The 22,873-nt window shown below is 38.4% G+C and overlaps 2 protein-coding genes across 2 annotated transcripts in view; one reads left to right on the forward strand and one right to left on the reverse strand.

Annotated features, from left to right (window-relative positions):
* Nucleotides 1-9,822, reverse strand: LOC119729675 (KIF-binding protein-like). Its single transcript, XM_038202348.1, has 16 exons — nucleotides 9,717-9,822; nucleotides 8,999-9,131; nucleotides 8,345-8,568; nucleotides 7,497-7,561; nucleotides 7,069-7,192; nucleotides 5,655-5,796; nucleotides 5,044-5,203; nucleotides 4,216-4,450; nucleotides 3,939-4,037; nucleotides 3,192-3,364; nucleotides 2,388-2,471; nucleotides 2,050-2,087; nucleotides 1,630-1,723; nucleotides 1,424-1,480; nucleotides 1,092-1,158; nucleotides 1-709 (listed from the first exon to the last, which is right to left on the reverse strand). The coding sequence occupies exons 1-16, from the start codon at nucleotides 9,789-9,791 to the stop codon at nucleotides 638-640; spliced, it is 1,842 nt and encodes a 613-aa protein (XP_038058276.1). The 5' UTR covers nucleotides 9,792-9,822; the 3' UTR covers nucleotides 1-637.
* Nucleotides 9,823-15,844: 6,022 nt separating this feature from the next.
* The window catches only part of LOC119729732 (guanine nucleotide-binding protein G(q) subunit alpha), a 37,307-nt gene continuing 30,278 nt past the window's right edge, over nucleotides 15,845-22,873 (forward strand). The window contains exon 1 of the mRNA XM_038202447.1: nucleotides 15,845-16,274. Coding sequence (XP_038058375.1) covers nucleotides 16,157-16,274 — 118 coding nt within the window. The 5' untranslated portion in view covers nucleotides 15,845-16,156. The remainder of the gene's footprint in view (nucleotides 16,275-22,873) is intronic.

The following is a 22,873-nucleotide window of genomic DNA, read 5'->3' on the forward strand; positions in this document are numbered from 1 at the left end:
TTTTCACACACTTACACTGACTCGCATTAAAACAACATTTCTTTATGTAACTGAAATATCAAAAAACAAAATATAAAATGTATGCATATTATACACAGACCTTTGTACACTCACTTTGAGCTTATAAATCTAGGAATGAATTTCAAACTGTTTCAATGTTAGTAGCAACTGTTTTAACCTTGTTTTTCAGTTGAGCTGTGAAATTGGAACAATCTTATAAATGACTTTAAAGTTGGCATTTTAAAAGCCTTTTATGTTGGAATGTGCACAAATTAAGCATCAGTCAAACAAAAAGAGCAACTCATTGCTCACTACAGAGTACCTTTTGCCTCAAAAAATTTCAGTTCAACACTGAAAGTCTATTTCTCTCAAAATTACTGACGTTAATATGCACCACTTTTTTTATATTGGACTCTTAATGACATTTAAATAGTTACTTGGAGTTTGCACAAGAAGGTTGATTTCAAGCAGAAGTCTAACTTGTAAATTCTTTGTTGACAGAAGTTCAATTCAAACCAACATTCAATTACATTATTCAAATTAATTAATTATCATATTCATGATAGAGTGTCATATGAAGTCCTGACATTTTTGACAGTCCTATTTGCTTGGAGGTTGCCACGGTTACCTGGTATTTTCATTCTCTCTCGACCTGCGCAATGCGTGCTGGAAGTAGTGCAACCATCTCCTCACAAAGTTCATACTCGGCCTAAAACTCGGCAAAATGAAAAAGTAAATAAAAGGAAACGCAATTTTAACAGACAGTTTTATCTTTGAATATTCTGTTTTCTTGCAGACATTATCTTGGCACACTGTATATATTGTTTACATGGACCATATGAAATGTAATCCGTAAAAGCAGTTTATAAGGTTCATACAAATGAAAAACAAAAATTGGAATCCATGTCAGGGTACCAGTCGTGAGAAAATGTTCCCTGGAATCAGAAGAGCCAGTTTTACAAGGCCAATCAGAAACCAAATTGCAGACAGTCATAACCAATCAGATTCATTCCACTATGCCTGCTATTCTAATACCAGTAGGGTTGACAATAAGTTGCATGTTTTTCTTTCATTTTCATGTGAAAACATACCTGCATTTTCTCCATAGCATCTGGGTGGCTCTTACAGTAATCTACCACAAACTTGTAATTTCTTAAGCTGGGAAAAAATGGTCAAAAAAACAAGTTAACAGTAAATAAACATCTGATATAATTTTTCTAGATATCGAGACAAGACACAATTTAACTTGTCCCAAAACACAGACTATTTCCAATAAATGAAACTTAACATTCCGAAGGCCTAATTTTCAGTAAAAAGAAAGTGGTACTTGAACAATGCAGTTTTACATTCTGGAAAAAAAAATAAAAAATTTTAACATTTGGCACAACAAATTAATGTCAACATTGCTATCAAAAAGTATTACCTTGTGGACAAGTTTTCTATTCTCTGTTCTGGGTTGGGCGTGATGATCTTTGAATGTCTACCAAGAAAAACAGTATATATTCACATGTAGAAAAAGAAAAGTCTACATACACATATGAAGACATGTCTCCGGTATACTACCGAGGTAACACAATGTTAAACGCAAATTATACAGTTGTTGATTGGGAAAACCAGTGGTGTTCTTACAATCTAGCTTTGCAGAAATACGCCACCAGAGCCGGTCTCATGACCTCCTCCTCAAGCGTCGACGGCATCTTCTGTTCAGCGTCTCTTAACGAATCTAAAACATGAACGACAAGACAGGTGATTGGTTGCCTGTGAAAGCCTCAACTGGTTGAACGATTGGCGGGGCTAAAAGATAGTTGAGGGGGGCCAAGGTGTCGGGCAATAGTGTGGTAAAGAATGTTGCACTGTCAACATTTCGGAAATGTAAGGAATTTTTTTTTTTTCAAAATATCAAAATAAACTTAGGGAGAAATGCTGTAAAACAAAAGAAGAGTAAAATTTGGCAAAAAACACTGAAAAATAATCTCCACCAAAATAGTCTAACACATGACTTAGAAATAAGTGGGAGGCTTTTGAATGCAGAAAGGCTATAAAACTTACCGAGGAACTGTTGGAAGTAGTCCAAACTTTGATTTATTCTGAAATACACAAAAAAAAATCTTGTCTGTTAAAAAACAAAAAAAATTCCCTTTCACACAACTGCACACGTCAAAAGAACATCTGTTTGAAAAAAAAATACCTTAAAAAAAATAGCCGAAACACTTTTACACAAAAACAATGGTTCTTATAAAAAAATGTTTATAATCAATCAAAAGATGCGATTTTGCATTCCCCCTCCCCCCCCCCCCAAAAATTGTATCATTAACAAAAACTTTAAAAATTAAAATAGTTACAACTGTCTTGTGGTGCAAGCTGCTAATATATCAATTCATACTTACAACAGGTTGATTTTATTACAGACGTGGGTCGTTGGTGCAACCCCAGAAATCTCAGCTATGGCCAGCTTCAAATCCATCATTTCACTGCAGAGAAAAAGTCAGTTGTGTTAAAACAAATCAGTGACTTCTCTATCATAACTCTGTAATGGATGCCGTCTATAACTGAACCTTCAACCTTAAAAATCAACCCATTACTGTTAACAGCAACACCCAGTTCAAAACTTGTTATTCAAGTGCGTTTTGTGCAAACTTTACGTGTTACTTTTTTGTTCACTGGACTATGGAGTTGTTTTTGTGCGACTGTGACAGTCATCTTATGTGTGAAAGTCACACTCCTGATTGACTTTAATCAGGGGAACTTATTTCCGATGTTTGGAATAAGTAAGTTTGGCCCGTTTCTGGAACACCAGCCTGAAATAGTGTCAATAACAAGTTCTTCAGTCTTAAGAACAGTCACAAGCTATTCAAACGAATAATGACCAGGGCATTCCTTTTCCCAGTTACTTACTTTAGACTTACTGTTATTCAATTCATGATAGGCTTGACTAAATCTAAAAACAGATACATATACTTTGAACCTCGAGCAAAACAGAGGCACAATTTAGAGACAACAAAGTCCTACTGTCTATTTTGTTGTTATTTAGAATGGAAAATGGGAAATGTTACAAAAATTAATTTATAGAGCAGTCCAATTTTTAGGACAACGGACTTTTGCAAGTGGCATGAAATTTATGCATGCCCGACCTCCTAAATGCTTCTGTGGAGAAACCCATTGAGTAAAGGAATAAATATTGAGAATTGTACCTCGTGGTCTCCGCCAACTCATACATGAGTTGCCTACACACCATCAGGAAATGTTGCGGGTTCAGTTCCTTCAAGATGTCTTGTAGCATGTCCACTCGACGCTTGTGCATCTTACAGCGTCGCTCCAAGTCCACCTCAAAGGATGCGAGCACTCTGAACAGAGCGCTGTGATCCTGTCAAGATGATATCGTAGTCAGAGAATAAATGCAGGGGAAATGTCCTTTGGAGGGTTCATTTTTGTCTGATGGAGACAGTCTTACTACAGGGAATGTTGCAGGGAAAGGTCGTCAGCCACTGCGAGGCTCATTTGAGGCTCGGCTAAACACAGAATTTCTTGCTTATTATCACCACTCTGTGCTTACAGCACTAGCAGAAAACATCCTGTGCCAACCCTGTAAGCACGGAATCCTTAGTTACAGGATTTACGCACTAACCAATGAAATATGCCAAAGCACAAAGTTTTCTGCTAAAGTAAGCAGGGATTTTTCACTAACAAACAAAATTTTAAAAAGGTAAGTATGAAAGCTTACTTAATTTAACACGACCGGTCACAATCATATAAAATTCAAAATCTCGGCCTAACTTTGTGGCTTTCTAACTGTAGGAGATTGCACAATTATAGTTAAGCATATTTCTTTGTTTGACTTTGAAAAAAATTGTAACAATGCACCTAGTCAATTTCCAATCGTGGTGTACATGTATATTTGAAAAAGACTACCTTCTAAGTTCTGTACAAAATATACTTACTCTAACAATCTCTATGTAGTCAGAAACATGGCCGTCCAATACGTAGTATTCTTTGGCTTCAAGTATCCACTTCTGTCCAGCTAGGAATATCTCACGAGCCTGAATGTAAAAAAGTTTTTATTCAATGACCGTTTACAACTTACAAAGGGAGAGTTACAAAGGGAAAGTTGGGGGAGACAACTGGGAGAGACATTTGAACCCATGACACTAAAGTACAGGACACTACGGATTTGTCCACGTTTAGAATGAAATGAGTTGTGACTAATGACTACATTACCTCATCAAATGTCACCACACATTTGTCCGTGACTTTGTTTTCCAACGACGTCAACTCCAGCCCTTCAAACTGCGATGCCAGTTTCTTCAGATTTTCGTCGTCTGTTTCGCAGTTTTCCCGTTCGGGGGATTCTTGCTTTATTGAGGGTTGCGATTCACTGTTTGAAGCACACTCATTCTGTTGTTGATTCTCTGTGTCCTGTGAACTATCGGTTCTCTGGTTTTCTAGACTGTCTCTGTGAAAGGAAACAAGCAAAGGAATTTATTCTCATTAAACACTCCAAGACAGACATCTGTTTATCTTGTGCTCTGTAAGTGTTCTTTTTAGCAGACACCAGACTACTGCATGGTTAGTATCAGAAACTACACTTTATTCTTTGCTTAATAACCCTAACCTTCCCTAATCCTCCCTAATCCTCTTAGCAAAATGGAGCATTTTGCAGGATTGAGGCTATATGGCAAAAATGTTTGACTGATTTTGGAGGATGCACTGTGTCAAGGTCTTAGGCTGGATCTTGTGTTGTTTATGCTCAGCTGTGCATAAATTTAGTCATTGATTATACTTGAAATCCTTCGCACTGTTCCAGGATGTCCCTGGCTCTACCTCAACACAGTGACAGCGATTGCTGGAGGATTTTGCAGGATAGAGGCAGTGGTCACCCCACCAAGGACCACATTTAAGAAATAACGGAGGATTTTGCAGGATTGAGGCTGTATGCAATTTTTACACAGAGGCAGTTGGAGGATCTTGCAGGAAGTATAAGCACATGGGTTCGAGTCCCACCAAAGTATGCGAAAGGAAAACCTGACAACGTAAAAGCCAGCTTACTTGGATAGGTTGAGTAGGGCCAGGCAGTATTTCAGCCAGCACCTTGCTATGTCCGCTTTGTGACGTTTGAGTTTGTCGATGTCATCATTGTACTGATCCTCTTCAGTTTCCACAGCTGGCAATTTCTCTAGTGCCTCGGCATAGATACGAGTTGCGCTCGCTTGGGTTTTAAAAAAGAACAGAAAATGTTATCTTAATTTTTTTTTTCTAAAACAAAACAGTTTTGGCACGTTTCAACAACTTCATTCTTAAGCTTTATTTATAGGCTGGCCCGGATGCAAGAAAAAAAGCTCTTAGTTCTTCAAAAGTTCTTGGTTCATCAACAGTTCTTAGTTCTTCAAAAGTTTTGTTCTTCTGAATTTCTTAGTTTTTCAAAACGTCTTAGTTCTTCTTAATTTCTAAATTCTCGAAGAAGTCTTATTTCTTCAAAATTATTGCTTCTTTATAAGAACCAAAGTACTTAGTTCTTATAAAGTTCTTGCTTATACAAAAAAGTTCTTAGTTCTTCAAAGTTTTAGTTCTTTGAAAGTTCACAGTTCTTTGAAAGTTTTAAGTTCTTCAAAAGTACTTGGTTCTTCCATAAAAGTCTAAGTTCTTAAAACAGTTCTTACCCAAACAGTGGCGCGCCTGTGTGTAGTCGTCCTGGGTGATGTAGTATTGCGACAGCGTTGCACAGTTCAAAGCCCAGTCCATTGGTTCATACTGATCGGTCTCGAGTTGACGCTTCAACGTCTCATGACAGTGGCTGGCAGACTGTAAATATTGAAGGAATAATGTGACATTTTCTTAAGAATTTGTCAGGTGCACCACAAAGTGATGAACAGGGAAGTTCCCACGCATCACTTTGGGTGTGACAGACAAATTGTCGACTGCTGTGATGTGGGACGACATTTTTCACACACTAGGGATGCATGACACTTCAGGCAGTGCATTCTTGAGGTTGCAAAAGCGGCACGTTTCAATTCACAGAAAATTGTTTTGGGAAAGATTTCCATATACAAAGTTCACTCAACACCCTGTGTACAAACCCTATGAGATTGGACTGAAAAATTCTAAGTGTTTTCTAAGAAAATGCTTGTATTTTCTCACTGCTGAAATTGACTTTAATGACATGAAATTGCTATCTGGGGGCTTGTTAGTCAATACAGAGGAAAATTAGTGAACTTCTTTTATGGAAATCTTTCCTTGTTTTGCTACATCAAATCAACACATAATCTCCGAACTAAAACCATCAGAAACATTTCTTCTTCACCTGCAGTTTGTATTGGAAACACTGGTTTGCGCAAACTTGGAGCACGAACAAGAATAGGCTAGCCAAGTGACGGTGCTCCTAGAGCGCACACAATACTATACGATTGGCTCAGAATGGCTATTGACTGGAAATCTGTTCATGCATCTGGTCTACACAATGGGCTTGATTTAGCCCACTCATTGGTGTCACGGGGTAAACCTATACGACAGCACTGCCCGACTCTCTTCAGCAGTCTACAACCAGCTAAGTCACAACTGTCAGTCTGTCAGTCGGATAGTCGGGGAGTCAGTCAGTCGGGCAGTCAGTCAGTCAGGCAGGCAGTGAGATAGGTACAAAAAGACAACACTAAAGCCAAAAAAAAAGTCTCCGGTTTCTGGTATGCGCGCGCAAAATGAAAAAGTTTTTTTTTCAATGAAAGATGATGTCTCAAAACCGCCAAACTCACTGGTTTGACTGGAATTCTGCTGCTGCGCAATTTCAACGTGTTTTTAGATGGGGTTATGGTCGAGAATAAGCTTTATGTGGCCTCTCTGGACTCCCATATGCTGCACTAAGTTTAGTCGGGCACCATTTTCAGTCATCAGCCGACATTTGAAGCAAAAAAGTCGGGTAAAAAAAAAAAAGCCGCGTCGCCGCACCACTTTTTGGACAAGCTCCATACCAGAAACCGGAGACTTTTTTTTTTGGCCTAAACTGGCCCCTGGTACCAGCACAATTACATGTACAGTAAAACACGATGTGGTCCCAAATTGTATGCTCCATGCTAGTGTTACCTTCTTGCTCTCTCCCAGATTACCGTACACCTGGGCTAGGTAGTACAGCGTGTGCGTGTAAGCTTTCTCAAATTTCTGCTGCCGTTGGTGGTCACTAAGTCTGTTTTCTTCTGCCACAAAAAGCCTGTTAAAATAACAGCAACAATTTTAAAGATTATTTTATTGTTCTTTTCACTCAAGATATAGTTATTAAATTGTTTGTACTCAGTGAATGTTATATGTTAGATGAAAACAAGTTTATGCTCAACAAACTTGATCAATTAAACATACATGTAAATGTGACTCTTATTCATCAAGTGTTCTGAGAATATTACACAATATGCGCAATTCCAACTTTGAATTTTTTTTTACTGTGACACTGCTGTTGCTATGGGAATGACTAATAAGCATCAAGAATCCGATTTTGAAAGTTCAGGGTTAACACATACTCATTCATTCCGAATGGCGCAACTCCGACTTCGTGCTTGTACTTCTTGTAAACACTCTCTGCTTCCTACCCAAATAAAAATAAATTATTCATGTATTAAGTCGTCAAAGTTGAACAATTACTGAGGATTGGCTTGTTATTGATCATGTGAGTTGACAACTGACTAGTGATTGATTTATAATTAACTTGTCATTAACTTGTTATTTGTAATGTGACTGACTTTGTGATGTGACATATGATCGACTTTTGCTTGATTTGTGATTCACTCATGAATGATTTGTGACTGGCTTATGATTGACTTGTGATTTGACATGTGAATGACATGTGATTGACTTCAGATTTGACTTGTGATTTGTAATGTGATTTGACATGTGATTGACAGGTGATTAACTTCAGATTTGACTTGTGATTTGTAATGTGATTGACTTATGATTGACATATGATCGACTTGTGATTGACTTGTGATTTGGCATATGATCGATTTGTCATTAACTTGTGATAGTCTTGCGATTGACTTGTGATTTGATTGTGATCAGCATGGGATTGACTTGTGATTTGATTGTGATCAGCATGTGATTGACTTGTGATTTGGCATATGATCGATTTGTCATTGACTTGTGCGAACTTACAATTGACTTGTGATTTGATTGTGATCAGCATGTGATTGACTTGTGATTTGATTGTGATCAGCATGTGATTGACTTGTGATTTGATTGTGATCAGCATGTGATTGACTTGTGATTTGATTGTGATCAGCATATGATTGACTTGTGATTTGATTGTGATCAGCATGTGATTGACTTGTGATTTGATTGTGATCTGACAAGCGATCGACACAGATCTCCTCACCAGCAACAACTCCAGCGCCTTCTCTGACTCCCTCCTGCCACTCCACAGGATCCCCAGCTGATTGAGAGTAGCCACAGCCAGCGAGACCGCCCGGCTATCCAGGCAGTGTGGCTCCAACATCTTGCGGCAGGCCATCAGGTAGTCCTCCCCGGACGACGTCTCTTCGGTGTCCACAAAATTCAGGCCCAGCAAGTAGCGCAAGCAGGCTAGCATGACATGCAGGTCTGGGGAACACAAACAAGAACAGCAAGAATATGGAGAGAATTTAAAAAACATATCGCAAGAACATTTTTGCACATTAAGCAATGCGTGAAACAGACACGTTCAATATTTTGTTGGATACGGATTTGGAAAATAGGATACCAAACAAAAGTTTAATTTCTGGGGAAATTTGGAACTTATATTTCAGAAACTTTTTACAAACAAACCCAACCTCTCCCTATTAACATATCTGTTTTAGGAATTTGGTTGGTTGCATTGCTCTATGTAATATCAATAGCTTTTTGTCTTGCCATGTATTGTAATGGTGAGATTTCAAAGGAGCTCATTAATTCGAGCTTTCCAGCACCTCAGCCACAGACATACAAAGGTACAATTGGAGTCAGCCAACAATAAATGTAGAGTTCTTGATGGAATTTGTTCCTTGTTGTTTACCCGTGTCCTGTGGGGCCTGTTGGTCAGTTTGAATTCCATAGTATTTCTCCAGTTTAGCACGCAGATCTTGAAGAATTTCCCTGGCCGCATACTTGGACTTGAAAGGGTTGGTTTCTGGGTCATTTTTAGAATCCTGAAATATGCAAAATTAGAAAAATAAACCTCTATCGCAAAAATGATTCTTTCTACCAATTCCTTTCCCTCATCCACACATCCACTTCCAATCAAGATCATAGTCATAATCAAGAAAGAACATAGTAAAAAGAATGTACAAAGCTAGCCTACAAACAACATCAGAAAAACTATTTCTTCATATCAAATTTGATTAGGCCTAAGGTAAAAGAAGGGAAAAAAGTGACATTAGCTGACGTCATCAGGAAACTGCATACAGGCCACAAACCATTTCACCGATGTCGCCAACTAGTTTGATAACTCAAATAAATTAAAAGTGAATTTTGTTCTCAAGTATATAGGGAACCGGGCCAGTAACTACACGATCGCCCAATGCTTTGCCATGGTAATGTTTGTCAATGTTTGTCATGATGATGTTTGTCTTTCACAATCACATTTCACCATCATGTTGACGTCTGGCACTTTAAAGTTTTGGCACTTTTAACCATTCCTTTACGACCACTCCTTCAACGTAATTACACACTTTTTCGCAAACTTGTTACTCGGTACCAAATCATCACTTTCCCCCACATCAGAGAATACAGACCTCCTCCGAAAGCCTTCTCGCCTCTTCGAATTTCGAGAAACCTTCATCTGTCAAAAAGTCACTGTACGCCGCCATTACTGTTAAGTTACCTGGTATCCGGCCAGAAAAATCAATTACACGTAAACGGGTGGCAGGGCGTATGTAAGTTACCAGCTAAAACTTACTCCATTCATTTTCGTGTATAGCGCCCTCTGAAGACAGAGTTTTTACAAAACCGGGGAAATAGACCTTATCGTAGCATCCATCTTAGAGGGCAATGCCTTTGTTTTGACTGGGATATGCATGAACACACCTTGTGAGCATTTGTTGGTAATGAATTCAAATAATAAAAGATGCCCTGTAAGATGGCCGCTGCGCAATAAGGTCTGTTACGAGAAGCTTTATAGGTGCCCAGAACAGAGGGATTTTTTGGAAGATCGAATTTCTTTTTTCCAACCAAATTACGATGATGCGTGAACTCAATTTTTTTCTTAATTGTTGTTGCCACAGTGGCCTCAAAGCATTTCTGTGAGCTTGTGTTTGGATTAAAAAAAGTTTCAATTGCTATCTTCCTGTCGATAGAAAAAAAGTTATTCATCTTTGCATGACACATCGAACTATTAAACAAAAATCCAAAGACGTATAGTTATTTGATTATTTCTTCACAAAATTCAAATTATTGGCTGCCAGACAATTTACTCGGGTATCGCATATTATACACGCAGGGCGCGTTCATTTGTACGCAAAATTGACGCCCTTTTTCAAATGGTTGCAGTCTAGACCCCCCCCCCCCTAAAAATTGGACTATTTCTAAGTGGATTTTTTCGTTACAACAAAAAATACAAATTGAAAAGGAGAAAATAATCCATTATTTGAAGAGCACCGGGAACATGTACAAATCTTTTAATGGACCTAAAACGATCGCTCTAATTTGCAATGAAGAATAGAGTTTTCAAAAAATCGCAATATTGTATAATTTATGATGGCTTTGGAAGGACATATACCGCGGCGAAAATAGAGCGTGGCAGTAAATAGAGCGTGTCAGTGAATAGGCCCGAATTACCTTAAAAAAGTTCGCCGGCCAAATCACGATTTGTATACCCTCACTTTTTCTGGGCCATGAACCGGTTTGTAAAAAAAAGAGGGTGGGAGCCATGAACCGGAACGCGAGCTCGTATTTCTGTAAAAATGTGGTGAAATTGGGCTCTAAAATTGCTATTTTTGCAATGGAGCGCATAGGCACGTTTTCAAAATGGCAATGGAGCGTAGGCATCTTTTTCAAAAAAGCGATGGATTTCAGAACTACTGTTAGGGGTCAAGGGTGGATCCAGGGTGGGGGCAATGGGGACCACCCCCCCCCCCCCAAAAAAAAAAACCACCGAAACCATTTTTTTTTTTAAGTGACGTCGCAATAAAGGCAGGCACTGCCGTACACCACCATCTTTTCCTGAAAAAAAAATGGTTAAAGTGGTCAGAAATTGCCTCAGATCCCACCACAGACCATCTAGAATCCAAAACAATTTCGGGGCCCTTAAGCGGGCCCCGAACTCCACGCCGTAATTTTTTGCCCCATGGTGTTCTGGATCCGCCGTTGCTATGGGGTGATGCTCTTTGGATTGAATTTTCTCCTAATGGTCATCGGTGAACCAAAAAAAAACAATTAGCCTGCAGGAAATAAAGGACGATGAAATACTATTTTATTGGTATTTCTATTTTGTTCTGATAGCATTTTTAATTGATAGCATTCTTAATTTAGTATTTTTAATTTGATGTGTGTCTCAAACACCTTGGAGGATTGTGAGTATTTTTCATGAATTTTAGAAGTGGGGGGGGGGGGGGGTAGCACTGGGAGTCTATGGACTATGGTAGCTTATATTTTCTGCAACTTTAGTTTCATCTCGAGTCATCTGATCTCAAAGTTTGCTCCAGTTGTTATCAGTGTTCATTTGAATGTCCTCTAAATCGACGAAAAGAACATAACAGACACCAAAGTCGACAAAACTTGTCTTCATGCACAAGTAAATAAGTTGTCATAAACACCAGTGATAATTTCCCCCCTCCCCGGCCCCCCAAAAAGGGGAAACACTGACACCTTATGTGTTGCAAGAAACACATCGATTGATATTAAACTGATTTATCTATTTCTAATTATTTTGTTTGGTTCATTTTAATTAGTAATGTTTTTGGGGGGCAACGGGGGCCACGCCCTCCCCCAAAAAAGAACAATTTTTTTCTGTTTAGTAATGTCACAAAAAAGGCAGCCAATTGCGTACACCACCCACAAAACTCAACAAAAGCAACACATTTGCACCCCTTCCCCTTGCTTTTCATATTAAATTTGGGGCGGGCAATTTTTATTTGTGGACCCACTTTTTCGGGAGAAAAACATTTTTTGGCCCCCCCCCAAAAAAAATTGTGTTCCGGATCCGGCCTTGGGGGAAAGGGGGGGGGGGGGAATGGGTTAAACATCCCCAAAATGCCCTCAAACAGAAACGTTTTTATTACATTATTTTACGCGTATTAACAGGCACGTCGTGAAGTTTGGAAAATTACATTTAGAAAGAAAGCCAATTTCCTCTAACCGAATTCTTTATGTAGGAAAATCGGAGGACATTAATGGAATTAATTATTTATTCAAATCTATAAGTAATTTATATTAATTAGTTTATTTATATTAATTAGTTAATTATTAGTAATTCATTTCATAATAGACTATAGTTGTACATCCTCCAGCCAGTTAATCTAACGGGAGGCGGCCAACATTTAAAACTACAAAATTCTGCATTCTTTTCAAGCAATTATGTTAAGCAGAACGAGATGTAAAACTTGTAAAAGTTGCGTTTGTATTGAAAAAAAAGTTCAAAATGGGTGCAACTAGGAGGGCTGATGCTCCGCAGACGAAATGCAGCTGCTCTCTCACGATCTTCAGGCTCCAAACGCACTCCATCTGCGAAGCAATCAACATTTACATTACAATATCACGTTATTTATATTGAAATTAGCTAATTTACATATCTCCATAAATTGATTAATAATTAATCCTGCACCCAACTACGACTATAGACCTACGAGTGCTGGATTCGAACCCATGGTGGTGACCTGATGGGCTTGCCACTGCCCTGGTCTTGTACTGATATAAACAATCGGGCCTTATAAATCCGACACACCCCTCAATGCCCTCATTTCGAAATTTGGCTGAAAAACAGCAACAACTGCAATTCAATACCTTCATATTGCTGTGCGGAAACATTCTCGCTACTGAAAACAACAATTTTCTGAATTAAAAATGATAAAGATAATTTTGTTGTTGTTGCGCAATACAAGTCAAAATGTTAACAATGATCGCAAGAATCAACTATTGACGAATCGGAAGTACGGGTTTAATTTGCCGTAATCCGAACGATGTTTTGATATTTAAGGATCCAGATTTGTGGTCGAATGAAACTTGACATCAGTTGTAAATAAGCGTCAAATTTAATTTTGTGAACATGGATGTTCTCTCGAACAATCACGAGAAATCCCGTCTATGGAAACGTGATTTCAGAATATAAATTTTCGAACAATTTCTTCAAAGTTTGCACATTTAAAATTGTAATCGTACATTTCAGGCTTTGGATATTTAATTAAATCCAAGAATTGTGTTAAATTTTCAATCCAAACATAATCTCGTGCCAACACGAAATCTCGGAATGTATAGGCCCGAAATTGCCTACGCCGGCCAAATCACGATTTGTATGCCCTCGCTGATTTTTCTGGCGGCCATGAACTTAAGGGTTTGTAATAAAAAAAAAAAAAAGGAAAAAAAAGAAAAAGTGGAAGCCGTGACTAGGACTGCGAGCTCGTATTTCTGTGAAATTCGGATGGAATTGGGCTCTAAAAGTTCTATTGGAGTTCAAAATGAAAATGGGCTTCAGGACTACTTCTAGGGGTCGCAGTATCCTCTTTGGATTGAATTTTCTCCCAAAAGTCATTGGTGAACGTCCAAAAAATGAATAGAAAATGAAGGATGATGAAATACTATTATATTAGTATTTTTAATTTAGTTTTTTTTTTAATTTGATGTACAGGTTCAAACATCTTTGAGAGTTGTGAGTATTTTTCATGAATTTTGGAAGTGTGGGGTCTATCAGTAAGCCGAGTCATTAGACTTTTTTTCACGAATCGGCCATATTAAATTGAAAGCGAGGTAATTTTTTTTTGTTGGAAACTTGCGAATAGAAATTTAAGCAATGACATAAAGTTAATTAAAAACCAGTCTGCTCTGATGAATAATTTCAAATTTGTGAGTGACCCTAATGTTTTAAGCCAAATTTATAAGTAACTTGAAAGTGAGGCTTGGAACGCATAAATAGTCTGGCACCATCTCATTCAAAAGTTTACCGTTTGTAAAATACATTCAGGGAACACGATCAAAAATAGCTTCCTCGTGATCTTAACCAGTTCACGCCGGGATTATTTTGACAAGAACGGAACGAGGTGCGGCATTACTCTTCACTCTACCTCAAGCCAGGCGGGTTGAAGCCATCACCCTCGGGCAGCACACTCATATTTCCGGCCTCGCTCGCTGCGAGCGGGTCGCTGATACCGCAAAACCTTTGCGGGTATACACGTCATCCGGCGCGAACTGGCTTTAATTACCCCGGAAGTCACGACGCCTAGCAACATACTAATGCTAAAATTATTTGAAATGGATGTTTGAAATTATTTAGCAGAGAGAAGGCAGCTTTCCGTATTCCGTTATAAATCACAATTTAAGTGCAACACAAAGGGAAACGGACAAGATAACTTTCAATAAATACACGGGATGGGCATGAACATTGACCCAAGCAGGATTTGAACCAGCGACCTACTGAAACACGGGCGGCACTCGGGGCTTACGTTGAAGCCTCCATTGAACCTTAATAGAATAATTATCGCAATGAAGTAACATGTTCAGGTCCATCACTGGCCCTTTGAAGTAAGATAACAGCTGAACTCTCATTTCGTTTGTTTGTTGCTTGCTGTTTGTTTGTTTGTTCCTGTTTGTTTGTTGCTTGCGTTATAAGCCTGTTGTTTGTGTTTGACAAACCAAATCAAACGCGTGTTTCAAATAAGTGGATATCCTTCCAAAAATATAGAGGTTGCCGTGCAGTTTTGAAGTTAAAACTTGGTGTCTGTTTCTTTCATACGATGCAAACTTTAAATCAAGTTGATTTTTATTCAAAATTAGTTCCCAGAATTACACGTGCTTTTCAATATTATTAGTTTTGAGCATGCATTGTGTAAGCGTCAATAGACCATCCAAACTTCACAGTGAAAACTTTTTTTAAGGCCCCCGGCACGCAGGACACCGGGTAGCGATAAAGTTTTAATTTTTTTTCTGCCCTTGGTGACTGAATTGTTAAACCCGGGAAATTAGTTGACACACGTCAACCAATTGAATACTTCCGAAGTTATCTTGCCGCCAAAAATAGTACAGGGTCAAGATGTGGGGAAGCCCTTTTTTGCACGGGCGAACTTCAACCGATTGGGGGCCTTCCGATCCTACTACCCGCAACATGTACCCGTTTGGTGTGTGGAGGTTGATGAGTAAAACGGTAGAAAGCATAGCAGGTGGATGGAATACGTTGAATGCGCTTTGCGCATATGCTGCGTAGGGCACGTACAAAAATATGCCTCTCGTGCGCTACATTATGGAAAGTGCCATCCCATAATGATATTTTTGGCTGTTCCGAAAACCGATCACCCCGAAAGCGTTGCCCATATTTGCGCTTTTTTGCGCTTATCGGCGAACGTTCGAAAAGAAAAAGTGAATTGAATATTAAATTTGATAAACGATGTTTTTTTCTTTTAAGTTTTATGGAATAAAAAGAGGATTTGATAACAATTTTTTTGAAAAATGTTGTTCTGTCCAGAGGGATAAAAATCTAGTCCGAACACTGCCACCATGGCTTGATTTGCAGTCAGAATTCAGCCTACACGTCCAAGCAGTTTCTTGTTACGATGAACTCTACTGCAGGGTCAACTATTTACATAATTTCTGCACGCGCTCATTGGTACGTTGTAGTCTGGCCAATCAGGATTCGTACAGGGATATAGAAAAATCCGTCGCCGCGCACAATGACCAATGAAAACGGAGAAACCTAGAGGTCGTTGCTGATTGTCACGCATACAGTCAGGTGTCCAGTCTAGGTAGGAATCTTGCTCGTTTCCCATCTTACACCACACCCAGCGTTGTAGGTCCCCTTTCGACTCTCCTGGCTGCAGATTCGTACAGGAATTACTAGTTTATTCAGGGAACTACATCGGACAAACGGGGCCAATTCGGGATCCCCGATTTGCTATAATTTCTGGGGAACGCTACGGCTTGAGAATTGCCTCTAGTTGTGGGTGCTAGGAGTGTAAAATCTGCGTTTTTCCGCGCTGGTCACAATCCCCACAGCAACTGAATTGCAGCCTGGCCGGCATAGACCCCATTCAACATGGCTTGTTGTTTGAGCGAAGAAGCTAAAGAAGCCAAGAGAATCAACCAAGAAATTGAGAAACAGCTACGCAAAGATAAACGCGATGCGCGTCGAGAGCTCAAGCTACTTCTTCTTGGTAAGTTGGAGAAAAAATGGAAAAAATATGGGAGTGGTGCGAGCCTGATTTGAAGGGGAATTATTCCTCGTTTGATGCGGGAAAAAAAACTGTGCTGTGTAGTTTGTCTGTGTACGGGCGTGAAAGCTTACGGGCTTGTTATGCTAATGTTGACATGTTCGAGCCGTCAGCCATACCCTTCTGTGGTGATGTGACGAGGAAATTGCGAGATTTGTGTGTGGAAAGAGGGCATCGTGGAGCGAAAATACCACCAACATTTCCACCAGATGCCTTCAAATGAGATGCTGTGGCAGTCTACCGAGGTCCTTGGATGATATCTGTAAATGGAGATGGGGAATCATCTGATGTCTGCTCAGGCATGTCAGATCAGGGAGATGGGCCCACACGGTCATCATTTAAACCGAAATGGAGGACACAAGCAAGATGCCCCAAATGTGATGTGATGGGATCCACATTTCATACAGGAGTACATCAAGTGACCATGAAAAATATGATCCAACAAAAATAAGACTTTAAGAAAATAAAGGAAGCCGGAAACTTTTAAAAATGCATTGCTTTTTATTTTACTACTCAAAACCAATTTATCCTAGCCCAATTTTATTGAGTCAATCATAATAAACCAACCTTCAATACAACAAACATTGTTAGAATCAAAACACTTATTTTCAGCTTAAACTAATGTAGGCAAACAAAAATCGGTTTTAAAAAGTATCAGATTTGTCAACCCTGTTTCTGTTAGGGAACCAACGGATATATCCTTGTAAAAGTTGTATTACTGTAACATGAACAATGGTTTTGTAGTACAAATAAAACACCAATAGAGGAACATATCGTGTTTGTTTTGATTGATGAGTTAATTTGATGAGTTTGTGTAATTATAAACATAGATATCCCCCTGTGGCCCAAGTGGTGACATTTTTTTGCGTGTGCTGTAAATGCTTGGAAAAATTTGTTCACAAAATTACTGTGAAAGGTGTGGTGTGCTGTGTGCAGTTTGCCATTTTGGGAATGGGAATGTGTGATTCTAAATAGCGCTTCCTTTACTTGAAAAGAAAGCTGGAGTTTGTGTAACCATGGTAACATTTTTGGTTTGGAAGACGTGGCAACAACAGTTTGCATGTTGAATTCCACGTGTACATGTATAATCACATGATACATGTACATTGCATGTGTTCATGTTATCAGAAATACATGTGCATACCTGTACATGAAGGAATTCAGTGTTGTGCAGTGTTGAAGCTGAAAATGTGCATATAAATTTGTGCATGTGCATGCATTTTGGAGTTAATCATGGGTTTGTTGAATTTGCACCAATATATCCCATTCCCATGATCATCCAACGTTCTTGCATACATTTTTCATAATTTTCAAAACCTAGATGGCAGGCCCAATGCACATTGTGTGTCATTTGGATCTGCTGTTCATTATACATGTAGGTGTACATACACACGTTTAATGCACTACCGCGTACTCCCATACCCATGAAAAAGAAAGTCTTTCGAGTAAGAAAATTTACCCTTCCCTTATTGCCAAGTATTGCCATTTTCCTGACATCTGTTTGTGATTGTATATGATTGGCTGAGCAGTAACATTAAAGCAACATTATCTGTGAATCATCCTGATTCACAGATTAACCCCCTACCCCCTAGGTCCTTTTTGCTAGGAACCATACTCAATCCTCCTCAATCCTCCAAAATGTTGCACTTATGTTGAAATGAAGGATACCCAGTGCCTCAATCCTTCAAAATTGTCGGACAGTCCTGCCTCTCAAAATGCTTTTATCCTCAATCCTCCAAAATCATCCTCTTCAAACATTCATCCTCAATCCTCCAAAATCCTCATGTGCTTCAATACCATTCATCCTCAATCCTCCAAAATCCTCATGTGCTTCAATACCAATCATCCTCAATCCTCCAACATCCTCATGTGCTTCAACACCATTCATCCTCAATCCTCCAAAATCCTTATGTGCTTCAACACCATTCATCCTCCATTCTCCAACATCCTCATGTTTCTCAAATCGTCCTCAATCCTCCTAAACCGCCAGGAGGATTTTGGAGGATTGAGGACGGTTAGGGTTAATTAATATTGCTTTTATACATGTTGGTTACAAATCATGTGGACAGTTGTTTTGCAAACATTGTTTGTTCATCAACTTGGAATCATTAATTGTCGAGTGACATTTTTTTTTAAGTTGATGATAATTCTTCAGAACATGTAATGTACGTGTACATGTACAAATGTATACAATGTGGAAATCATAAGGTCAAACACACACATCACTTGGCCGAGTCTATAATTTTACTACTATTAGCTACTCTTGGATCAGTTTGGATGGGATGTATGTACATGGAAGCAATTTTCTAGAGTTATGTACAGGATCAGAAAAAATAAATTGATATTGATTTCATTACTGTGATAAAAACTTGAATGTTCAAAGGATCTGCAGAGTTGTAATACAATGGATTAGGGAATAAAGCAGTAATGAACTATTTCTGGTGTGCTTAATCTGGTTTTAAAGATTTGGTTGAAAAATTTGTTGCCAGGTTTACTATAAAAAGAATGAGTTGCCCAATTGTAAAAACTCTCATATTTTTAAAGGCCCAATATTGTACTTGATGTGGGGCTCTGGTGTTAACACTAATCCACCTTCAAAGGATGCACTGTACATGTACATGGCTGAGCCAAGGTGCATTAAAAATGGATACAAAAGCTTGATTGCTGTTTTCCCATGGATTACCAAAACCATGAATGTTTAAAGATGTACTGAATTGAAATCACTCATCAAATGATTGAAGCGTGTGTGTACTGCTTATTTAATTATATGGGTTGTCACAGTGAGTATGGTGTGTTTTCTCTTACTGAATCTTTCAATAAGTGTTTTTAGATGATGTTTTTCCTGATAATCTTGTTACTTTACTTGTTCCGTTATGACAATATGCAAGTTACACGTTTTTGACTGTTTTTGGTAGAATGGCAATGTTGTACTCATGCAAACTGTCAACAAATTAGGGATCGTAATATGTGATTTTTCTAAAGAGTACATGTACTTGCAGTGCCAGTCATGTTTTTTCTTAGATCAGACTGGATGGATAAAGAACTAGATAAAGAACTAATTGAGAGAAGCTTCTGGTACAGGTACTTGCATTTGATAACTTCATATAATATGTCTTTATCTTTAATCACAAAAAATAATGCAGATTTTGCAGATTTTCCCCCGCTTTAAAAAGCTTTCAGTTGGCCCATCCTTGGTGTAGAAGCATACATGTACTGCATGACATTGGCAAATCTGTCAAATATTTTTGTACCAACACATGAGAAAATAAACATATTTTAACCAATGTCTGTCTAAACTACCAGGTTTAGAGATGACTGTGTGCTATTCCTTTTTTTTTTTTCAAATTAAAATTGTTTATTTTTTCTAGCAATTAAAAAGAAATACATCCAATGTACAATTATGCTTTTGGAATAAACACTTCACAATCTTCAAATTACTTGCGGCCCAACACCAATTCAGTTCTTGAAGGCGAGACTAGTTTCCAGCCTCCCACAGACACATTTGATAATGTAGGCGATGGGAAACAGTCTACATGAAGAGTAGATCAAATTGCGCCCAATAGTAAGCTAAAATCAAAGCTTTCATGAGGGTAAAAATGGCCCCAAATAAAGAAGATAAACATGCAACTTGAACATTTTCAAGAGGAAAAAAAAATTGAATTTGTTGAAGAGAATGGACAGTACAATACATCTGTAATTCCTGTCTTGGGCCATAACATTTCTATTCTAACAGAAAAATGATTTTGCAGTTTCTCTAAATAATTAACGAACCTGCAGTTCTGTTAATATGTTTGGCAGAAAACAAATCTTTCACCAATTTCAAGTGACATTGATTAGAGGTCACACATAATTGACCTATCGCCGTTTGGGAGTTAGCCACGCCCCTTAGACAAACCTATGTAATTTTTGTACACTAAGTTTTGTTTGTTTTAGATTTTGCATGTTCCGCATCCACTTGTATATCGTTTAATTGGACAATATTTCACAAGCTGCGTTGACGCGATTCTAACGTGATTGTACCGCGATAAGTCAATTGAGGCGAAAGCTGGGTAATCAATTTTTCTCTCACTTTTTGTGAAGCATGTAGGGTTTTACACATTTTTGGCTTCAGTCGTCAAACCTTTTCCAGGATAACCAGCATATGTAACAAAATGCGTATTTAAATTGTGACCGCAGTGAATTTTGCTCAACCCACACTTCTTAATTTTGATGGTACACAGTACATGTACAATTTTTACACCATGTTAATTTATGTAAACCCCTTTAAGCACGCTGTACTGTATGCGCACACAGGCACATGTACATTTATGTACAACCCCTTTGTGTGTCTGCCTGTATATGCAGCCCTACACAATGTACATCAAAATAAATTGCACATACCGGTATGGCGGTATGAACTGTGCATAGTTATTACACTTTCGTGCCACGGTAATGTTCTGCAAGCCACATGCTTAGAGTGTACACATGCATGGTGCACATGTAGTCCTGCAGGCTTTTGGAGAAAATAATTTTTGCCTGTACACTAATTAGTATGTTATGAACATGGAGGTCTTATTACATGTATTCATGTAGGTTAATGTTGGTTGATCACATTCACTGGAAGTATAACTGAGCTTAATGTTTTCCCGCAAGTGTTGTGCGCTATATAAGACTCCGATTTTATAATAAATAAACCTAAGTTATTATGCAGTACGTGAAGAACAAATGACATTGTAAATATGTCAGCCCATGGGTTGAGCTGCATTTTCACATCACCTGTATCATATTTGCACACCCACAGTTATGGACATTAAATGCTTTTTTTTTTTTTGGTTTCACGTCTGTAGCTTTGTACATGTTCATGTTGTAAGGGCAAGGTCAATAAATTTCTCCCTAGATGGGAATGCATCACACACCTACATCATTTCACTGTCTGCTGTAGCTATTAAAAGAATCTGAAATTTTTTTTTTAAAGGGGGGGGGGGGCGAGAAGAGTGGGAAGGGTATCTCTAATTATGCCTGGTTGAGATGCTAGAAGCTTCAAGTTCAAGTGTTACAGCTTCGTATTACCTGTACTTGATGCATCTACATGTAGAGAGGGCAAGGTTGGCAACTTTCTAGAGATGTGAACAGATATTAATCTGTCTGGTTCTACATTGTGTAAGAATGGGATTGGTTTTAGCGTCATTACATGTATACCCCTAGGGCGATGTTAACATTTCATGTGGATAGCTTCATATTAACTGTACATGGTCCCGGTGTTAGGGCAAGGTTGGCAAATGTCTGTTTGTGTGGGTCTCTGAATGCATAATCCTACAGAAATGAACACATAATGTATGTATTTGTCTGGTTATGAGACTATTGAACGTTTTATCTGCATTATCTCTAGGGAGACTAAAGTAGCTTCATGTTAACTGCACCTGATGTTTGGGCATGTTTGCAAAATTGCTTTCTGTGAGGCAATGCATAAAATTACTTCAAATATGAATGTATTTGGCTGATTCTGAAAATTGGACTGGTTTTTTTTTTAGTCATCATTGTGTCGTGGGAGACATTATTATGTACAACAGGGAAGGGCAAGGTATGTACATGTAAATTGCAGCCATCAGGAATAACAGTGTACCAAATGAAATTGATATTGAGCTGTTTGCCGTAATGAGGTGACGTATTGATTGGAACCATTGTTGGAATGCTCTTGCACATCTGCGCAAGGATGGGACTGGTGGTTTTCCTAATTTTGGTTTGTTTTTCTTTTAATTTTGTGAATTAAGCACCGATGCACAGTGCAATTCCTGCCTGATGCTGAAATTGTCAAGTCCTTGATTGTATTTTAATTTGATGTAGAGGGCGAGGCTGGTGAATTGCATAGAAAGGAATTGCAAATATTGAATTGAGATGTCATGCTCATTGTTAGGTACTTTATACAGAAATAATATTGAAAATGCTGAACCATTCTGCCATGTTCGTATTTGTTCTGCCATTTGATTTGTTGAATTACATTTCTAAAACACTGAAGAGCACAGCCTTGAAGTTGACATAGTGTACGCCCTACATGTACATGTAGCTTTCCTATGGAAATGTTGTTCCTCCAAATGCAGGTTTATGGTTCATGTGATCAACTTTTTGTTGCACGCCTTTGTACCAACAAGCTGGGGGGAAAAAAGCAAAACAAAATACTAAACAAAACAAAAAATGTTGTGTTTTCTATTGTATTGTAACAGTTAGGAAAAATTGTGGTGATTACCATGATTTGACCCGAGGTTTGCAAGAAAACACCCCCTCTCCCAAAGGCATGTAAATAGTAAAGGCCAAATTAATATTTACAGGTACAGTCTGCCCTTACAATGTAGATAGCTTCCATGTATAGTGCTTTGCCCTGAATTGAGTTACACAAAACTATTCGGTGATCGTTCATTATACACACAAACAATATTGACCATACTATTTGCATTTCATAGACGGCCACGCTTCAAAGTCTGTTTGGTGTAGCGATGCGCTGTTAAAGATTCCTTTGTTTGTCATATTTTTTTTTTAACTGTTAACTTTGACATGAACAAAAGGCT

This window comes from Patiria miniata, unplaced genomic scaffold, assembly GCF_015706575.1.
Source record: "Patiria miniata isolate m_02_andy unplaced genomic scaffold, ASM1570657v1 HiC_scaffold_21, whole genome shotgun sequence".
NCBI lineage: Eukaryota > Metazoa > Echinodermata > Asteroidea > Valvatida > Asterinidae > Patiria > Patiria miniata.